This window comes from Aspergillus alliaceus (assembly GCF_009176365.1).
Source record: "Aspergillus alliaceus strain CBS 536.65 unplaced genomic scaffold BDW43scaffold_36, whole genome shotgun sequence".
Lineage (NCBI taxonomy): Eukaryota > Fungi > Ascomycota > Eurotiomycetes > Eurotiales > Aspergillaceae > Aspergillus > Aspergillus alliaceus.
The window spans coordinates 207,730-228,512 of NW_022474719.1; the positions used below are offsets into that span (position 1 = coordinate 207,730).

The 20,783-nt window shown below is 43.5% G+C and overlaps 4 protein-coding genes across 4 annotated transcripts; 2 read left to right on the forward strand and 2 right to left on the reverse strand.

The window, feature by feature from the left end:
* Positions 1-1,056: 1,056 nt before the first annotated feature.
* Positions 1,057-2,312, reverse strand: BDW43DRAFT_142654 (uncharacterized protein). Its single transcript, XM_032038336.1, has 4 exons — positions 1,845-2,312; positions 1,442-1,752; positions 1,328-1,384; positions 1,057-1,276 (listed from the first exon to the last, which is right to left on the reverse strand). Exons 1-4 carry the CDS (start codon positions 2,240-2,242, stop codon positions 1,203-1,205), a joined length of 840 nt encoding a protein of 279 aa, XP_031898055.1. The 5' UTR covers positions 2,243-2,312; the 3' UTR covers positions 1,057-1,202.
* A 1,514-nt stretch (positions 2,313-3,826) lies between these two features.
* On the reverse strand, positions 3,827-5,166 carry BDW43DRAFT_313298 (uncharacterized protein; the record flags this gene model as incomplete). The annotated part of the gene is made up of 4 exons (XM_032047567.1): positions 3,827-4,716; positions 4,793-4,961; positions 5,017-5,100; positions 5,155-5,166. 4 exons carry the CDS (start codon positions 5,164-5,166, stop codon positions 3,827-3,829), a joined length of 1,155 nt encoding a protein of 384 aa, XP_031898056.1.
* Positions 5,167-10,333: 5,167 nt separating this feature from the next.
* BDW43DRAFT_301890 (Ras family protein) lies at positions 10,334-11,049 on the forward strand (the record flags this gene model as incomplete). The annotated part of the gene is made up of 2 exons (XM_032045135.1): positions 10,334-10,402; positions 10,450-11,049. 2 exons carry the CDS (start codon positions 10,334-10,336, stop codon positions 11,047-11,049), a joined length of 669 nt encoding a protein of 222 aa, XP_031898057.1.
* Positions 11,050-14,973: 3,924 nt separating this feature from the next.
* Positions 14,974-15,325, forward strand: BDW43DRAFT_313300 (uncharacterized protein; the record flags this gene model as incomplete). The annotated part of the gene is made up of 2 exons (XM_032047568.1): positions 14,974-15,238; positions 15,300-15,325. 2 exons carry the CDS (start codon positions 14,974-14,976, stop codon positions 15,323-15,325), a joined length of 291 nt encoding a protein of 96 aa, XP_031898058.1.
* Between the last annotated feature and the right edge of the window lie 5,458 nt (positions 15,326-20,783).

The window sequence follows — 20,783 nt, forward strand, 5'->3', positions numbered from 1 at the left end:
ATGTTCGCATGTCGAAAATGACCTTTTGCGCTTTCTCTTCTAGACCTCATAACGTCTAAGCTCCGTTTAAGGAAACCTTTTGAATTCTGACCCATATACATCTGCTAATTTCGTCTTACAAATACTTCAGCTCCGCAAAGAATCCTGCGATTGGGTTGAGATCGGGAGAACGGGAAAACTGGGCAGGTAACACAACACAGGTAGACCTGAAGCTAGTCCATCTGCCAAAACTTGAATAAATTACCATGACCAGGTGATAGAAGCAGAAATCCGACAGCTGATACTAATACTGCAACCAGCGAAATGAGCCTACCCCAAAGGCTATCTTATGTAGGAACCCTGGAATACCAACAGAATTAATGAAGTTATGACTTAAGCTCGGCTGTTCAGCCGAATCAGATCTGTCTGTTGGGGTCTGCGCTGAGTGCCCCGGGGGGCAGTAATATTGATTGGTGGACACATGAATCTGTTTGCGGGATACCTTGGGTTTATTCTTGTGCTTTTCAACATGCTGTGCGTCCTCGGCATAGAGCTACTCACGGACATCATCAGGTACATCACTGTGAGTCTCCAAATTACTTCCTTCCTCGACATATTTAATAGGTCTCTTCATATGGTGGGTTCTGAGTTTATAATGCCTTTTTTCATCAACAGGGCCCAGCCAGCACTACTGCCCTTAATAGCGGCATGGCTGGCCTCCCCATATAGAAAGCCTAAGATGCCGATATAAATCAAGTTTATACTCTAGGGTATTGAATTATAAAAGAAATAGGTATAAGCAATACTCCATCTAATAAATTTTTAAAACCAAAAAGATAGATGTCAAGTCAATCTATTCATACGGTTTAGACAACATGTTCAAGAACATCGAGTCGCCAGGGACCAGACCATTAACACACAGAAATGGCCTCTGGCTCACCTATCCTTAACAGAGCGTGGGAAGCTATTCATACCGCTGCCATCGTGAACTCAGCCACATCATATGCTCTACTAGTTACAAAGCAAACTGAAGTCCAAATTAAAAACAAATAACATTCTAGGCATATTCTAACAAAACACAATCATACTTCAACCTCTGCCTTCAGGATTCGTGCGTCCATGCTAGTCATTCTAAGGCACTTCTAAATCAACCCTCTAGAGCAACAAACACACGGAAACTTGCAATATAGTATATTCTTGCAAAACTCTATGCGATCGTCCGCTCAGTTCCACCTGGATCTCTGACGGTATCTCTGTGGGCAGGTATTGTCATTGCGCATGTGTCCCCATCGTCCACCTACATCAGCTCATGGTTAGCTCCGTTCTCGATCTTCCCAAGTCAACTTACAATCGTAGCAGCGAACGTCGTTATAACAGCCAGATACGGTGTGATCTCCCTGATTGCCTTGGAAGTGTAATGTCAGCATCAGGTCTCATATAGTTGTGTTTATCTGGTACGAACATTTAACGCAGCGATTGGCACAGTACTTCTCCCGATGTTCAGTAGTCCCGCAGTTGCGACACTCGCCTTCCTCTTGTCGAACCTTGATACATTTCTCTATTTTTGTACGAGCTTGATAGGGGCCTTTCTGAGATCGGCCAGCTCCCGCCTTTTGGACTCGATATACCTTCTCACGTTGATATCCTCTGTAGTCGTTTGGCTGGTGAGGGATTCTCTTCGTCAACTCGCGGGAAATAGCAGTGATGATTGTTTTGCTCAGTCTCGCTTCATCAATGGTATGATTATTGAGGTCCTCTCCACGCAACCGTTGCCTAAACCACTTAGTCACACCTTCTCACCCAGGAAAGAATAACAAAAGTAGAGTGAACACCAAGGGATTAAAAGAAATATCTAGATAACCAACATGAAATTGGAGGTGCTTTCAAAATTATTGATCATTTTGATAACAGAGTCGAATTCGGATCTCAGTTTCTTCAATTCTTTTTGAGACTTCGTACAGGCAAAAGCACGAGAAGCCCAGCCACCCCGAAACTGGTCTTGTACATCCCTTATCGTGTCGTACAACTTCTGACATCTCTTTTCGAGTAGAAGATAAAGCTCTTTGTCCATCTTACGGATATTTGTGGTAAATGTCGCTCCGTTGAACTCATCCAGGAGCTGTTTCAAGCCATCAACTAGTTTCGCCGTATCGCTTTCGTCCTTCAGCAGTTCCTCCATGTCCTTGATACTCCTATGCCCCTTTTTCAAAAGGTTGATTACTGGAGGCAGAACAAGGCCTATTACTCCGAGAACATCCCCCATCTTCAGCACCGTACCAAGGAAAGTATGACTATCTCGTAAACCTCCTCTTCTCGTTTTGAAACAACCTAGCGAATAGAATCACTTAAACTATCAAGGAAACGGAATGGATGAAGAAGGAAAGAGAAATAAGCGAACTCGAGGATACGACGGACTCCTTATAGGGCTTTACCATAGCCCCGATAACAGAGTGACCGTGAGCGCCTTTTTTCTTTTTATTTCCTAAAATCGATGAGAGTGCATTGAGCAAATCAGATCAGGGCTCGGTCTCATTCAGCTCATGCAGCAGTCCTGAAAAGGGAAAAAGAAGAGGGCTGTGCAGGGGGCCGTGCTGAGGGGGTTGTTTTCACAGGACATTCCAGAAACTTATATCTTTATCTTCAATATGGCATCCAAACTAAAAACAGCAGGTGCAACACAGCCACTATCAAGATTCTCAAATTCAGGCTTCGCAGTGATTTCACGGTTCTGGTGGAGGTGCAGTCATCTTATCCGTGAACCAATTACAGCTAGCCACGCCATGATGGCAGCCCAACACTTGGAGGCACAACAATAGCGAGTGCTCTGGGGAGAGCTTGAGATACCAGGAGTTGGACAAGGGTGCAAAAATATTCTGGCCGGAGACAAGCCCGCCAGCATGATACCACAGACGACTAGGACCATTGGTGGTGCTCTCTGTCTGCTCAAAGAGTTGTGATAGGGTCTTAGGGCAAAGAATGCTTGTTGTGATTTCGGGCCCGTGTATTGCTTTGTAGGTTGTGGTGAGGATTGCGAAATTGGAGAAGAATAACAAATCACTTGAGCCAAAATTAGCTGTTTCCATTCTGAGGCTCTGAGTGTTTCGGACAGGCTTGGCTGTTGGACTGATGTATATGATGACTTTGTTGCCGATTCTGGATGTGGAATGATAGCCTCAATGTCCGATGCTCTTTCGTGGTGGCATGGTTAAACTTTTATGATTTCCACATCTGATCATAGATATTCTAAATTATGCAAGACCAGCAATGCTATGTATATGTACAATCTTAAATAAACATTATCAATTTTGGTAGTCCTATTATGGCTAGTCTATGCCTTGCATCTCGCTCGAATATTCTTTTATTTCGAGCTAAATGATACGAAGACAGTCGAGGTCGTAAGGTACCTGTATGTTGGCTTCCGGGATGTTGTGGGCCAATCGATTGAGATCTTGATCTGAGATGTGAGGGGGTTTAATGGCGATGGTAACTTGGTCTACTACCGGGCTTTTTCGGTCCTGTGGGATGATCATAGGAATGCAGAAAAACCTTGGAGACTCCTTAATTCGGATCTGACACACAGAGGACGTCGCAGAACTGTTGTCACTGCTTAGGAGTACAACTGTAGCCCTGCGTTTACCCTAACTTCGTCACGCTAATATTCCTACACCAATTGCCATACGCCATCTTACCCCAGCAATTTGATTGTGGTAGGTTAGCGAGGACTTTCACCTGACTGAATAGCATAGAAAGATAAGGTCAGGATCAGATTCAATCTTTGGACTGACCCCAACAGCCATATTCTTTTTTACCCCCTTTTCAGACCCAACTCTTATCCCATTCCTCACTTTCAGTCATTACTTTGTGACTTCAACGCACCGTAAACCAGTGTTCCTGCCGAGACTACAAAAACGCCGGCCATCCATGCAGCGCCGACTGGATTCAGTGCAGTGGCAGCTACACCCACCGTCACAGCCGGAGAACCAGCACTGATTCCTACACCCAATTTGATACTCAGAGAAACCCCGTGAAACACCATGGCGGATGCACCGGAATAGCCCATCCCCGCCGCTCCGCCAACCACGGTTGCCGTGAGAAATCTGCCAGTACCTTCCCTCGATTCGACGCGAATGCGAGGCTCTTCCTCGGGTAGAGACCCACTGGAATAGTTGGGTCTAGGTGTGTGTCTCCCTGTATAGGGGGGTGGACGCTGATCGCTGCCGCTGGCTGGATGCTCTGTAGTAGGCGCGAATCCTGAAGGCTGATGGTCTCTGAGTTGGGGTCTCGAGGGTGCAAAGGGCATATAGTGCAGATCGCTTTGCCGAGCGGTGGGGATGTCTATGGTAGAAACAAAGTTGAAGGGTAGCTGTTGGTGGGACTTTGCCTGATTGAAGAGACTGGCTTCGACGGCCTGCTGCACTGGGTCGGCCGTATGAGTTAAGGTTGTCTTCAGTTGGAAGCTTTCCGCAGTGCTTGCCTTTGGCGAGGCCCGATCCATATAATGAAGTAGTGCCGCTTGGCCATGCTGGCAGTTGTGTTTGAGAACGTGATAATCTTTGGCGGCAGCCATCGTCTCGCAGAATCGAACTAGGTCTCCAAGTGTTGTCGGGGATCCAGGAGCTTGCCCCGTCTTCGCCTTCAGCCAATGCCGACGAGTCGTGCCGCTTTTCGTGTGATTGTGCTCGGTAAATCGTGAGCGGTTGTCAAGAGCCTCGGACGCAGATTTGACCTCGAAGAATTCTATTATGTGCGTTTATTTCTGTTAGTAGAGGGATGCGTCTAGTGTTATGTAATCTATCTAGAAGAGACGACGTACCGGTGGAGCCGGGGCCAGATCTCTCGCCGGTGAACCCAATGAAGTACAATCGATCATCAGTGGTCTTGACGAGGACATTCGCATGGTGAAGATTGCCGACCCTAATTGGAACACCGTTCAGTGCTCGCTGGCACTTGTAGACGCGTTCGATTTGGGTTTCGAAGGATTTCTGAATTTGGTCGAAGTGAGCATCAGTCTGCAACAACACTTTCCATACTTCGTACCTCAACTCTGGATATCTCATGCACTTCAGCATGAGGGGTCAGCCTGTCCAGGTCTGCTGCGAGAGCCCAAATGATATTTGAGTCCTATATTATTAGCACCCAGTATATGTTATTCCGACCATGCAATGACACACTCACTGGCTCCTCCATAGCATTCAGACAAGTTGGATACGTATTTACAGTTTCAGTGTCAGGGTAAAGTGAAGTGTTCAAGCCGTCAGTACAGGTCGGATGATGGGAGAAGAGGGGAAGAGGGATACCGGGCTGCTTAAAAGACGTCAGCGACCATGAAAAGAGCAACAGCCACAACAGGAGTCGTCCGGGGATCGCCTGTCAGCACATTTATGTTATTGGTACACATGGACGCGCCTTGAACTGGGTCCTCATACCACAGCCTTGCATTTGGACCATGGCGAATGGTTGCTGAAATGAAGACCGTCATTCCATGGATAAAAGTAGGCGCTAAATGGAGTACAGCTTCTTTTAGACATTCGTTCCAATAGTCGCTAGACAAAATGATTCTCTTAAAGTGACTAAGGCTGATTGCGGACAGATATTCGGTCGGTCCCGAATAAGAGATAGGATACAATTCATAAAACGTCTTAAAATGACCAAGTATAGAGCCTTTTTGGGCTCTTCTTGAAGATATTGATTATTCTGATGACATCTATGATTCTTGTATAATTCTTGTATAATTCTTGTATGATTCTTGACTTTGCCCTGAAACGAAGGAACTGAGTGAAAGAAAGGGTTAACTACCGCCCGCGAGCTGCCCGCAAAATGACGCTGTGATCGCACTGCGCCAGCCTTTGCTCTGATTGGCTGTGCTCTTTGCCAAGACGTTCTTCATTAGTTATTATATTTTACGGCAATGTGATCTTATTTTCTATGATTTGCTGTTTTGCCCAGGGTTTCATTTGGTATCTAGGCGTCTATTGCATTTTAATATGTAAGGAGTGTAAAGGATTACTCCTGGGATTAGCAATTCGATCCGTAGGATCTTTCCACTAGGTAAAAAGATCCACTATGATCAACTCCGATTGGAGTTGATCTCCCAGGCACGGTATATATAGTATCGCAACTTGCCATCAGGGCCTTAAGCCTAAGGCTTACGCGTGACAGACAGGTCTTCTACCCTGAATAGTAAATACCCTTGACAGATATAAAGAGTAGGAGCTTAAGTAATTGTAGGAACATTTCTTACTGTTATAATAAGTATAGCAGAAGCAGAGGTATATATTACTACTACATATAGTCAGCTCTAGAAACAGGCAGTAAAGATATAGATAGATATCTATATTCTACCAGAAACTAACCCATTCTGCAGGAATACAGCGTGTATCAAGAAATTCAGAAGATTTCACCGCTCGCCATTATATCAGGTGGCAGATATACTGAAAAATATAGAGATAGAAACACTGGGAACTATTAACCTATTTATATTATCACTATAGAAGGAACATGTGCAGACCAATATTGGGGAAATTCCTGAGACCCAGATAGAAGCTGGTAGATCAACACAGACTACAGTAAGCAGCTCAGCACACAATAGATTAATAGGATTTGGTAGAGTTATCCAGAAGTAGCCGCGTAAGTATGAAAAGCTGAAGCTGAAGTCTGTAAAGGATTACTCCTGGGATTAGTAATTCAATACGTTAGATCTTCCCACAAGGTAAAAAGATCCACTACGATCCACTCCGATCGGAGTTGATCTCCCAGGCGCGGTATATATAGTATCGCAACTTGTCATCCTGCCTTAAGCCTAAGGTTTAACTGTGACAAAGTCCTTCTCTGTTATACTTGGCATAAGATCAGAGCAGAACCTGTACTTCAGGAAGCTGGCTGCAATAGCAAACACATAGCTGTACTTACACTAAGAAGTCTGCGATAACAGTTATGCCAGGAATATATTTGCCAAATATATAAGTTAATTAGAAGACTATAAAGAAACAGAAACAGGATTAATATCTGTTAGGTTCCTACAAGCAAGGATAACAAACTGTTAGGCCTAGCTAAAGAGCAGGCCAGGACAGTAATCCAAAACAACACTACTCTATATATAGAGCTTCTCAGAATGAAATTAACCACCCTCAATATTATACAAGTCCATATAGATACTAGTAAAGGCTTGCCAAAGAAAGTTAGGAAATATACTAAAAGAGTGGATATAGCACTCCCGGGTAAATACACCCGACAGCTGTATAATCAATTATTGTGGAATAAAGCGAGTGTGCTGGCTCTACTCTGGACTGGCATGGCAAGATTAAATAGATATCTCTACTGAGTCAATGCAGCGCAGACAGAGCAGTGTATATATAGACAGGCAAGAGAGACTGTAGAGCACTTCCTCTTTTAATATTAAAAGTGGACAGTACATTAAGCAGAAATACTACAATGTACTAATATCCATAGAGACAATATATTCTTTTTTCTAGAAGAAAAATCACTATCAGAAGATTAAAACTGGATCCCAAACTTAGAAGCAGTACAGGCCTCCATACAGTTTATAATCATTACAGGCCGACTTGACACTATATAACCATGTAGATAATTATCTAATCACCCAATCCTCCTGACTGAACTCATACCAATCATCTTATGCCAGAGACAGTAGACGCGCTTCAGCTGCTGAAGATAGGATATTAAATACTTGGAGAAGCGCCTTTAAGCCAGTCTACTAACAAACTTACTAATCCACAAGAATCCGCCACGATGCGGACAGATGAGATGACATATACTAAAAGCAACTATGTATGGGCTTTAAGGAGGCATATTATATATTAGGACATGTATTAGTAGCTTAGTGATAGTTGCCCTTTCGGCTTAGCCGCCGGGCGTTAATAAATTGTGTGTGTGTGTAGAGACGATAAACTGGAGGAACAAGGGAAACAAATCGCTACTCTTTGAGACCACATTAATAATCTCAACAGTCAGATAGAATCCTATCAGATTAACGAACTTAAGAAAACTGTCCAAGGAATCCATGAAAATACATCAACCAGAACCAATACTTCAACACCAATAGGAACACAAACACCTAGTAATAGCAGAACTTGGGCATCACAGCTTACTCCCTCCTTGGTTATCTCACCAGTAACTAAAGCAACAACCACAGCACTGACACTTCCTAATATAATTGTCCAAGTAAGAAACGCTAGTGATAATACCAAGCAGAAGTTAGCAGATGGAGCTATAGCTAAGAACACAATCCAACAAGCGCTCAAAACCAGCCAAGAGACAGAACAAGTTCAAGTTGAAGGAGTTAAAATCACTGCAGGATCAAATGTTAGAATATTTCTAGCTAATCAACAAGATGCGGATAAGCTGCGGGAGCATTAGGAATGGCTGGAAGCCCTAGAGGGAGCGAAACGGAACAGGGAACCATGGTTTCCTATCAAGATTGACAGCGTACGAAAAACAGATATATTCAATAAAAATGGCGAGGTGAAGGAAGACTTCTACAGAACGTTTGAAAAGGAAACAACGCGGAAATAAGAAAATTCAACTGGCTTAGCGGACCAAAGGTCTATGGGTCAATGGTGATTTCCTCTCTCGGGACAGTGATATGACCCGGCTACTCCATCAAAAGTTTTACAACTGAGTATCGCTATATACGACGACCAATGTGATGCCGTAACTGCCAGAGCTATGGCCACAAACAAGCGCGATGCAGTACTATAACAATATGTGAAAAGTGCGCTGGATCATGTCAAAAACACGAATGTACAGACCCAGGAGAAATGCGGTGCAACTGAGCTTTCTAAATGATAGAATGCTCGCTACGTATGATCTATTGATGAGATCAGACCATATATAATATATACAGAAAACCAACAAAATACACATACCCACAACAGATGGAGAGCAATCCTACCGGCGAGACGCCTCGACCGGTTGAGGCACCGTAGCTGCAAAATATGCTTGAAGAATATCCTGGTAAACTGCAGTAGCAATGTGGGTGATAAGTTCCAGACAGGCAGACATAATGAATTTTGAAAACTGAACAGTTGGATAATGGTGGGGCACGCATTCTTGCGCCCGAGGACCCATCGAGCCCTACGCTCACTATCTGTTAACCGCAGTGTCACCTTTGTTTGGTAGGATACTGGAGTTCGTTCCGACAACACTTGTCCATACCAGTATGTTGAAGTACCACTTCTTAACAGCTACAGAACAACCTATAGACAAATAACAATGTGGAGCTTAAATCCCGAAACAGTAGCCTTCAGATCGCACGATACTACTGGCTCAGTTGCACCAGAAACCCAGGAAGCAGATGCGACTTGTGTATAGGAGGTCGGGTGAGCTTCTCGAGACAACTGTCAAGAACGGAAACTCTGTGCCGGACCCAATTGCGTTCAACGACAGCGGTAAGATGTCGACAGGCAATCAAGCTTAACTCGAGGCTTTTGGTGGATGCTTCACTAGATGACTTCGACTAATATGGTATATTGTGCGTAACTTCTAAATATAGCTATGCGGCGATCAATATGCTGCCAATTATTATTCCGTATCTTACTCACGCTTCACTTTCGAAGACTCAGAGCATCCTAGTACCTGATTAGAGTCAGATATAGAACAAGAATAAGCTACCTATTACGAAGCATAGATGGTCGTTTGTGTAACATATCCAATGTGGGATAACTTCCAGGAGAGAAAGCCGAGGGGACATCCAGGGTTGACCCCTTGGGACAAGGACAAATGAACACGAGGCTACTCCACCCATCGTCCATGATGCATAAGGAATATAACGTAACATTACAGAGAATCTGCACTTCACTGGGTCTCACTGGCTTGCCAACAAATTTCGACAAAACGAACACACTCTGGGGGCGAAGTGGAGCAGTCATGTCAGGTTTGCGTATTGGAGATGCCACTTCTGAACGCCAGAAGAGGTCGATCCGCAACGAGAATCCAGGGTGGGGTCCAGTGTTATGGAGACAACTTTCGTTTCCACGGGTACACTTGCCACCCCTCCTGACATCATTGCCAAACACTCTAGCTCAAGAAAATTGAATCATGCCCTATTGAACCCACTGATATTCCTCTAAAAATAAGCAAGAGATTACAAAATTATTTCCCATATCCTTGGTAATCGGCCAGCACGCGCGCAATGACCCAGACCCCGCTGATTTGATGATGACATAAAGCTTGATAGAGAGATGGAGATAGCCCCAAGGATCAATACAATTAGTACAAGGTTAAGAGCTTCCGGACCTACCTATTGTCACTACTGCTATACCGACGGCCACATAATTCCAATTCCTTAGCCTTCTCTCCCACTTTAACAATCCCTGTGCGTCTATTCCAACCGGCCATGCCAGACATTGTAAGAGTAGTAGTCATGGGTGACGAAGGCGTCGGCAAATCCGCTCTCATTTTACGAGTAAGCACCTATCGCTGAGAACTAAGTACAATTACCAACCAGCCCAGCTTTGCTTCGATCACTTCCCCGGCACACACGAGGCGACAGCCGATGATAGCATCCTCAAGACTACCGTTGTCGACGGCCAGGAATGCGTCCTCGACGTCATCGACACGGCAGGCCGACAGCAATACGGAACTTTGATCGAGCAATGGATCCGACAGGCGCAGGTATTCGTCCTGGTCTTCGACGTTGCTTCCCGGAAATCCTTTTCCCATATTAAAGAGTACTACGATCAAGTCCGGGAGATCAAACAGGCCATAGGTGACGACTCTACGGTGGAGCCCGCGATGTATCCTGGTCCCCCGTATTATGCGCCCTTGATCGTAGTCGGGAATAAGAATGATCTAAAGCGTGAGCGGGCGGTTAAACAAACGGAGGGTGCTAGACTTGCTAGGAAATTGGACGGCGAGTATGTCGAGACTTCGGCAAGGAATAATGTTAATGTTGAGGAGGCGTTTAATAAGGCTGTTCGAAAGCTAAGGGTGCGCCAGGATGAGAACGAGCGTTCGTGGCTTTCAAAAGATGAAGGGGCTAAGAAGACGCCGAAGCGGTTTAGGCCATTTCATCGCAGGCATCCTAGGAGCTGTAGGTGTGTTATGTTTTGAGGGATGGGCGATTATGAATTTATGATATTCTTCCATCTTCGTCCTCCTCCTAATCCTGGTTCAGGAGGCCGTCTCAGCAACGCTTCTTCTGGATGTTTTGTTGAGCTAATCTATCCTGATATAATCGGTTATATACACGGGGCTTTCACTTTTCTCTGATGGTGATTCTATCATCTTTACCAAGTCTCCCGGTTTTCTTAACAAATCGAAGTATAGCATTGACCACGTCCATGTTTGGAGCCCATCTCCTATTTCTGTTCCCTTGTCGTGAGTCTACTGGCACCTGGTCTGGCTTGCCACCCAGAGCATGGGATAGATTTCCGTGTTGTTGGGTTATCAGTCGTTTTATTTTCTCACGCCTATCTTTTCTCCAGTAACAGTAGAAGAGGAAATACTCTATAATTTCTGGTTCCTGTATGCATTCGCATGTATTGTCATCTATCCTGCCGACTCGGTTTAGGAATATGTTTAATAGGATATGGCTTGTCCAGAGCTGCGCTAATATTGACATTTGATGCCTTGTAAATTAACCATTTAGTCGTTGAATATGATTTCCTGGTAGGATAGAGTTGATTCTCTTAGTACAATTGTCTCTAGCTATTCTTTGGGATTTCTGGGTCCGGGTACGCTGGAGAGACTTCAATTCTATCTCTAAGTGGAGAATCTTAAATTAGTGATAGTCTTGTTAGGTAGATATAGTAGCTGGTCTTCTCTAGTTATATATGCCGCTATATTCTTTGCTAGCTATGCACTCTTCTTGTCGCTATCTATAGGATGTCAATAAACTGAAGCTTAATCCTTGCTTTCTGGAGCAGGTCATCAATATTTATAGATAGGGCTTGCCTACTTTGATAGTGTACAGTGTAAATATATATTAGCATATATAGTTATGCCTAGTATCATTTTCAGAGCTAGTAAAGGCTCCAGGGTCTGTTTAACTATCTTAAGTGCCTCCAGGAGTGCTCTCAGTTATATAAAGTATATATTGATATGCTAATAGTGACTATAATCTTGGAGTTAGTTCTGACTACTTGGTCTCCCATTATAGTTACTATATCAGTACTGAGCTACCCGTGGTGCCCTGATGCATGTGTGTGGATTTTAAGTTAGGGATATCAGATTTTCTATATACTATATAATTCTGTTTTCTCTGTTAAGCTAATAATGTTATCCTATCTTGATTAATGGAAGCCAATTACAAACAGCTAGATTACTTCTATAGTCTCCAGGTCAATCGGGCAGATCTTGATCAATATAATAAATAGTAATTTGTATATACCATTTCATTGTGCTCTTAGCGTAATTTCAGATACTAGATTGTAGAACCTGTTGTTTAATTGTCTGAAATAAGAAGGGATGATTCCTGAATTATATTATATCTAATATATGTCCCTTACCTTCATATATATAATTTATGACTAGTAATATCATTACTAATGGAGCTTTTAGAGAAAGACTAATCTGTATTGGAAACTTTGGAGATGGCTGAGTTTACTAATAATATAAAATACTCTATTATTTAAGCACCGCTGTATAACTGATGATTGGTAACTCCCTGTATCACTATTCTTCTGTGCCCAGAAAAATAGAGTGTCTAGATAGGGCAAATTATCAATATCATATTAATATTACTTGTGTTGTAAGGCCACTTTAAAATTTTTGGATAGTATCTAAAGATCACTGCTAAGCAAGACTCCTTAATAATAGGGTAGAGTATAACGTAGTCGGTAAGCGACCCGCACCCCAACCACCATACACAAAATTAAAAATAGTCAAAACATCATGAATTCAGACTTCTATATAAGGACGAGTAGTTCTATCGATTCGGGCAGCGCTAACTTTATGACCCTGTACACCACAGCCAGAACATTTGAATGGGGCGCGTTTAGAAGCCGATTCAGTAGGTAAGGCCCTTTCTGCCTGTTTAGCTTCATCTGCCTGATTTCGGCGCTCTATAAGGATTCGGGCTTTAGATACTGATGTGCCTTCTTCAAAAGTAATCTGTTTAGTAGAACGATGTTGCTTTTTAGCCTGCTTTTCATGTATAGCCTGATATTGCTCAAGTTGATGCTTAAATATTGTTGCATTATGTATAGCTTGTTCAGCGCCTTTAATCATTTGATTTAGACCAGCTTTAATAGGTAAATCAGGACTGTGATACCTATTTTTAAGTAGCAGTTTAAAGCTAGGTTCCGACTTTTTCAACTGTTTGACTGTATGAGGCATTCTAGGCGCTGAGCTGCCTTGACTGCTTGGTCTACTACCCGGAGGTGTAGGAGTCTTAAGCTAAACTGTCAGCTGAGATAGAACACACTCAGAATTTAGAGGAACTAGGCCGGTAGCTCTAAAAGCACTATATATATTGCTGCTAGTAAAGGCCAGCCTATGGGCCTTAGGATAGGCCTCCAAGAAATCAAGCTTATCAATATGATTAAGCCTGCAGCGCATTTTCAATTCAACTAGGCCCCCGTACACACGTTTTAGAGGCATGAAAACAGTCATATCAAGCGATTGAAGCTTATGGGAAGCATGAGCAGGCATGTAGATTGGTATAATATCATTCTCTGCGCAGATCTAATCAAACTAAGGCATTAGATGGCTATTGTGGCCATCTAGAATAAGTAAACGGTATTTTCCCACAGATCGGCCGGCAGTAAGAGGTATAAAATGATTCTACCGCCAACGTAGGCCAATCTTATTGCTTGTCCAGCCATTAGGACTGACCTCGATTCTCCAATTAGAAGGAACCTTGTCATTCTCGTACCAGGCCTCTCTATATGCACCTTGCCTTTTATTCTACCTGTAAGGTTCATTACAATAGCTAGGCAATTTTGCACCAGTTGCCTATCAGTTTCTTACTGATAGCCTGTTATTAAGTGAAGCTTGTAGAGTGTATCAAATTACATCATGTTATATGTGATGCCGTAAAAGCGAGAAGTCAGGGTATGACTCTGCTAGTTTTATCTACTGCAGGTATTCGATGTGCGATATTGCCTTTATTTTTGCCAAGATTAAATACTGTATTCAGTGTGGACATAGAGCAGGTAATTTAGGGTTAATCTTTTGGACTTCTTTAGCAGACAGGTTAGTTAGAACGGCCATGGATTGCCATAAAGAGCATACCCGAAAACCATTGCTAAAAGCTCTTTGGCTTAAGTGGGATCCAGGAGCAATGTAGTAGCAAACACATTGATCGAATGCTCTGAGGGTGACCATGCCGGACGTAGTATTCGCATATATACACGCCCAACGGTACATTTACCCAACTTAGAAGGAATCTGCATAACTAGTACAAAATTGGCAGTTATGCAACAACCAAAAGAGGAAACACAATGGGATCTAATGGCTGGGCTTTCTCTGCTCTAAGCCATTCTAGTTTAGATTGCTCATGATAGGAGATCTTTAACCATTTTTAGTTAGGTTTTATTGACTTGGTCATCAATGTGTGGATCAGCGAAGCCAAACTTTATGAGTCTCTTCGGCTTCTACTCTTCACATTCTTTCCTTGCACACCTTAGTCTCAGCCCCAGCCAAGTGAAACATAACAGACAAATCAACTGTTGACCGTTGTTTAGCTAGCAGTGAAAGCATTCCATGGAAGGAAACTCCAACAGTAAATCAGGTAAGGTAGGGTCGGCTTTTGGCGACAAGTGGACCCCACTGTGCTTCCGGCCCCCAACCTCGACATCATTGTTTACTCGAAAATGCAGTGCCGTCTCCATCCAGCTCGGTAAAAGCTCACTAGACACGCTCGGAAATGCCAATGCTCAAGGCAGAAAGCAACCAACCAAAGTACTGAACTCCCCATATTTCCAGATATAAAAACCCGCAAGTATCCCCCTCTGGGCGTAGTTATCAGACGGCATAGCCATCACGATTGTCACCATCTCATTCCTCAAAGAATCTATTTAAACCCTGTCCAAAATGCAGTTCAAGAGCATTGTCCTCTCTATTTTCGTCGCCACAGCGTCGGCCGGCTATGTCCAGCTTTGTGGGCCTCAGGGATGCACCGACACCGGTGATGCCAACGACAACACCTGTATCGGCCCAGTACAAGGCAAGGGAAAATTCACCTTTCAGGCCCATGGCGCGACCCCGGGCACCATGTCTATCTTTACCGATAAGGGTTGCTGGGACCATAATGTCGCTACATGTGACGATTGCCAGACTGTCACCTGGAACGGACAGGGTAAGTGGCTTGATATTGGTTTTCTTCAACTAATGGTATACTGATTGCCTTGGCTTGACAGGCCCCGTTTGGGCCATTTTCCACTAGGGAGAGCTTAGAATAAGGCTGCGAGAATTTGAGATATTTTAGGAGATAGTTTATGGCCATGATGAAAAATATTGTAAAGGACTACCTGCCGTATACTTTTTCCTGTTTTTCTCATGAGTGGGCTGAAAGAATCCGTCACGTACTAGCTACAAGCGCTGCTCCTTCGAAAACTTCACTCAGCATTTATCCCATGGTGAATCTGCTTTCGCCGGTCTAGAAATTCCGGCTACAATGTATCATGGGTAGTCCTATCTCGGATAGTGAACCAATGGTCAATAGCGTTAGAAACCTCAAACAAGGAGGGAAGGCCAGTATTACCCCTTTGTATTAGTGCCTTGCTATCTTCCGAATGTTTGAAGATCCCATTTCTCTGTCGCGGTCCATCCATAGGTAGTTGACGGAATCTGCCTCGTGTAGTAAACATACACCTTAACTTTTATCAATTTCTCTCTATATTCCTTTTGCACGACCATGATAGAGATCTGCAGCACAAAATATGCAAATAGTGAGCCACTAGGGGCTGCCTTCGGGGAACGATAATCCAATTGCTGAGGACATCTTTGTTCCAGAAGCTCGGTTGGCCGCCGCGTCACTAAGGAGAAGGTAGGCTCAAAGGGTTACATCTCTACACCACAGGGCGAGTGACGCTGCGGTGGAGATTCACATCCAGAAGAGAAGGCAACCAAGGGTGAGCTGGGAATTGGGAGAATCGGGTCTACGGGAAGCTCAACAGCATGAAACAAGTTATTCATTAGCTCTGGGAGAGGGGAAAAATGAGCTGCATCTGCCCTCCCGAGAGTACGGACATCCAAGTGGTGTTTCTCAGCGAAATACACACTCCCGTCTGCCCCCTTGACTGGAGCGATTTGAACCGTAATTCACAACCTTTGGAACTTGAACATCTCTCAGACAGGAGCCCAGTTAGTTCCCCAGCCGTAAGCCATGTATCGGACTTGTATGCCAACCTTTAACTCCTTGGTCGGACTTAGGGTAGGCATTCCGATTTGTCCACAAGTACCGTGACATTTCTGACATTCAACCAACTACGCTTTCCCCGTATGTGAAAATGAATAGAGTTGATATCGGAAATTGCACACTGCCCTTCTGGCCGATAGAAATCAAGACAAAGTAACAACTAGGATATGCGGTGATCTGGTTAAGAAAAATCGTGAAGGCGTACGACAAATTGAGGTGCTTGACATATTACTGTATGTACGGGCCCCAACAAAGATGTATGGACTCTGGCTATAGCCGCTTAAGTCATGCCGCAGAAGAAGAACAGTGGTCAGAGGGAGCTAACATAAGCAAAACATTATCTGAAGGATAAATCTGACCTGCAATAGTACTTTAAAGAAGGCTGGCTGTTCTCACCCATGGAGGTATTTGACCGGTATGATTAGGTGAGGGAAGCACACTGTGTCATGGAGGCCAGAGCCTGCTTCCCGACGCATAAGAGATCTGTTGAGATAGGACTTGGTTTCCTATACTTTAAATGGTTGTTTTGGCTTCGTGATAATGTGTCGATTTGGTCTGAGGTTTATAGGTTAAAACTGTCATCTTTAAGGGGTATCTCTTCTGCCTGTCGATTAGAACATATTGAAATGCCTCTGAGTCTCGTTGTATATGTATTTCTGTGCGACTTTGGATCATTTTGGGTTGGGTCCGTCACACGAAAACTGAGGAGTTCCTTTATAGGAAAAACTGAACGCCACATGTCTCTCTTATCGCATACTTACATCAAGGCCCGTTATTACTAATCTTAATGAAGTTTACAGGGTATTCTATCCTGTTCGTGGATCCAAAATCGCTCTAACACCCGGAAGCTTCCAGTCTGCTTCGTGAACCATCGCAAGACTACGGACCTGCTCCGTAGACAGAATAAAGTAGGTATCATGTCAGGAATTATATTCACAAAAGTATAGTTCTCCATAGTTACGGAATGGGTCACAGAACTATTAATGCTTAGCAGACCATCACGCGCGCAACTATAATAGTATGCAATGTTCCAAAACTTTGCCTTTAATATTCAAGCTTTTGTGGTGTGGCAGTCCCGTGGATCAATACTGGTGGCGTATATTAGCGGGTCCATCAATGATCGATATACTTTTATGGAGACTCCATGACTGGTCTATAAATACGGCACCGCTTCCACCATTACTGGACAGTTAGCGGATCATATACTCTTGCATCAGCTTCACTTACTGATTGCTTGCGGTGCTAGCACTGTGTTGGCAGACCACAGTAAGCTGTGTGCGGATCATGCCGGATTGATACAAATACTAAACCAGAGCCGAGCAATCGGGCCTTACGACAAGTCAAAATCCAGTAGCTACTTGATTATTCTACAGCAAGATGGCTATATGCCAGATCGACTTGTTTTGTATATGTCGAGCTAAATTAGCAAAAGAAGCCTCTAGGCAAGATCCACGCCTCTATGTTATAGTGGGTCATTCAAACTTATTGGACACGCTAATATCAAGCTTTCCAAAAAAGTACGTTCAATCAGTTCATTATCATCAGAAACAGTCATGGAGGAGTGACAAACTGACTAGGGGTTCAAGGCATATTGTTTCAGGTAATTCGATGCTTGCCAAAGACAAAGTTATGCTCGAAGATGAAAATGTACAAGGGATGATAGTGGTTTCGACAAGTTCGACCTATAACGGTATACTTACATCCCCAGACCATATTTCTACGAGCTTAGACAACCAAGAAAATGATGACGCGTGTAAAGCAAAAGAGACATCCGTGGAGAATACTGGGCAATTTTTTTGATCAGGGTGTTACATCCTCTGAAAAATGTCCAGAGCGGGAGTCAGATAATAGTATCCTAGAATAATGTATCAGAAGAGAGCGCACCCCTCATGCTCATGGCGCGGGAGAAACATGGAACTACTCCAATTACTAAGTTCCTGAACAAATCGTTCCATGATTGTCTTTCTAGGGATATTGAGCTTAAAACGATACAGAACTATAGTATATTAATGTTATATTTATGGTCATTCCCTTTTATATTTATGGCCATTCCCTTATCATTTCCTTTGAATCCTTATTAGGTTTTGTTTTGGTGGGCTACCTTTGCAATATAGCTGCTAGATGGAATTCCAGTGTAATATAAACTTTAGGGACATTTTTGTCCTTTTTCTTGTGGCAACAGTTGACAGATCCGCTGTGCTGGCGTAGTTCTTCAATAAAATCTTCAAAGTATGCCGCATCTGTTGAGCCCCGGAATACACGAAAAAGCCTAATTTTATTCTGGGAGTAAGCAGGAAGTATCTGGTAACACTGATCTCGATGGAGTTTAGACACCTGATTTAGTATTGTATTGCTTGAAGATCAGCCCTTACTTCTGAAGCCTATCCATTTTTTATATTCAGACTTATCAACATAAACCAGATAGTATGGATGTCGGAGATAAAATGTATACATTTGCCTTGTAAGTCAGCATTGCGTTCTCTTGCCTTTTGTCGGATAATCTTTTTGTTGTGAATTGATGCTTGACCAGGTAAAACCATAGAGCTTCATCTACGGAATAAATTCCGTATGGAAACAGATTGATTTCCAATCAACCTGATATGCATGCTGCATATAAACCCTCCAGTTTATGATGAGAAAACGGAATAATTATTCTTCCTCTCAATTATAAGGACAAGTAATCAACTGATGAAACCAAGCAAGTATTATGGATGTATCTGCCGGCAGAATACTAACGATTACATGAGATTTCAGTTTTCCCCTTTTGTCCGAGGGTCTGCCCTACTAGGGCCACCCAAGCTCTGAGCAGAGTGAACCGGTTAAGAAGATAGAACAGGGTCGTGCTCCCCAAATTCCGTTGTAGCTTGGCGAGCGATGAATCGGGCTGGCAGCGTCTGAGGCGTCAGTGGCGGGCCTGTGAGGAACCATCCTTCATGAGGCTTGAGCAATACTCAATCAGAGCACAGGGCTCCCCTCTTCCCATCCAAGCTGCCGAATAAATGTAGCCCTTGAGGCCGCACGTATAATAGAACCCGGGCTCCTAGTGTGGATGTACACTGCCAAACCCAAGATGGCCCCTAACAGGTCGCTTTACATGAGAGTGGCTTGTGCTGAGATATGATACCTGCTTTTAAGTACGTTGGTTTAATATACCAATCCTATTGGATTCACAGCCTACTATTACAAGTGTATAGGGCCTCTCTTGCGCTGCCCAATTCTGAGAAATGATCACTGTAGAAAAATGTATATACTAGATTCCTTTGCGACTGCCCTGTTGGATGACCTGCTCTCCCAGCCTTCCCTTTATATCGTGGTAGATAACGAATTCCACTGCTTGTACTGGCCAGCATTCGCACTGATTGCATATTTTAACATGTTCTGTTACATCCTCAGACCATAGTAAACTCAGTTATATGAACCAGCCTTGCCTTGTCTAGGCTCTGGTGTAATCATCACCAAGTACAAAAAAGTACGGGCAGCTTTTGAACTCGCTCCCATAGTCTGCGAAATATAACCATATGTATAGTGGCTCTCCATCTGACAGGCCTTCGAAACCTGCTTTGCAGGCTCTATAAGGTCTCCACATTTTGTGTGAATCGAACGATCTTCCTGTACCTTACCAGCTTGTGAGCTTCACTGGTCTTTTCTCTTTTCTTTCTTTCCATTTCTCGCCCTCTTGGTTCTTGACTTACAAAATTGGAGCATAATTTAGCATCTCGTCTTTCTTAACGTTAATGTTGTTGATCTCCAGAAACCCGTGATATTCTCGGCCTATCTGACTAGGGAACGTATCCTTGGAACCTTCCATCAGCGTCTTGCATTTGATGTAAATTACGAAAGAATCATTTCAAGACGTTAAAGGCAATAAAACTATCCCGCAGACCATATTATCAATACACGCATGAACAATAAATCGACACTTTCTCTCAACTTATAAGCTCGCAATAGAAGGTTAAATCTTGTTCCATAACGCTCAACTTGGTATCTGCAAGCCAGCTATCCCAAGCACACGGTAAGCTCTCTTTCGTTTCAATTTCCATTTTGCGCAGGAGACTCTTGGCCCCTTGCAATACGGTGGCATAGCAAGTTAAAATCATTAAGCTTTGCTAGTAATTCTGGGATAGTTGAAGTCAATGTCCGATTTGAATCAATATACTTGTGAGCCCTTCTCCCTGTCGGGATGTCGCACTTTTCGCATAAAGCCTGAAACCGCTCCTTAGCATTGACGATAATTTCTGTTCCCAGTATTAGCAAGTTGTATATGTTATTTTGTGAGAAGTGGGGACACTAGCCTATAAACTCATTCGGAAACCCCGGCACATGTCTAAAATAATTTGTTGAATCCTTGCCAACTCAGACAGTTTGTATTCAACATTGGCATCATAGTACAGACTTTAGGGCCTGGAGGGATGAAATAGTCAAAATTAGCCATAGCCGCAAACAGAATGTCGCCACAATAGAGCTCATGGAGCTGCCTGATGAT

Coding starts and splice junctions, on each gene's coding strand:
- BDW43DRAFT_142654 (XM_032038336.1), bottom strand. CDS start 2,242: ATGGGGGATGTTCTCGGAGTAATAGGCCTTGTTCTGCCTCCAGTAATC. Junction 1,753..1,844: donor GAAAGCACCTCCAATTTCAT/GTTGGTTATCTA, acceptor TAAGTGGTTTAG/GCAACGGTTGCGTGGAGAGG. Junction 1,277..1,327: donor CGACGTTCGCTGCTACGATT/GTAAGTTGACTT, acceptor GAGCTGATGTAG/GTGGACGATGGGGACACATG.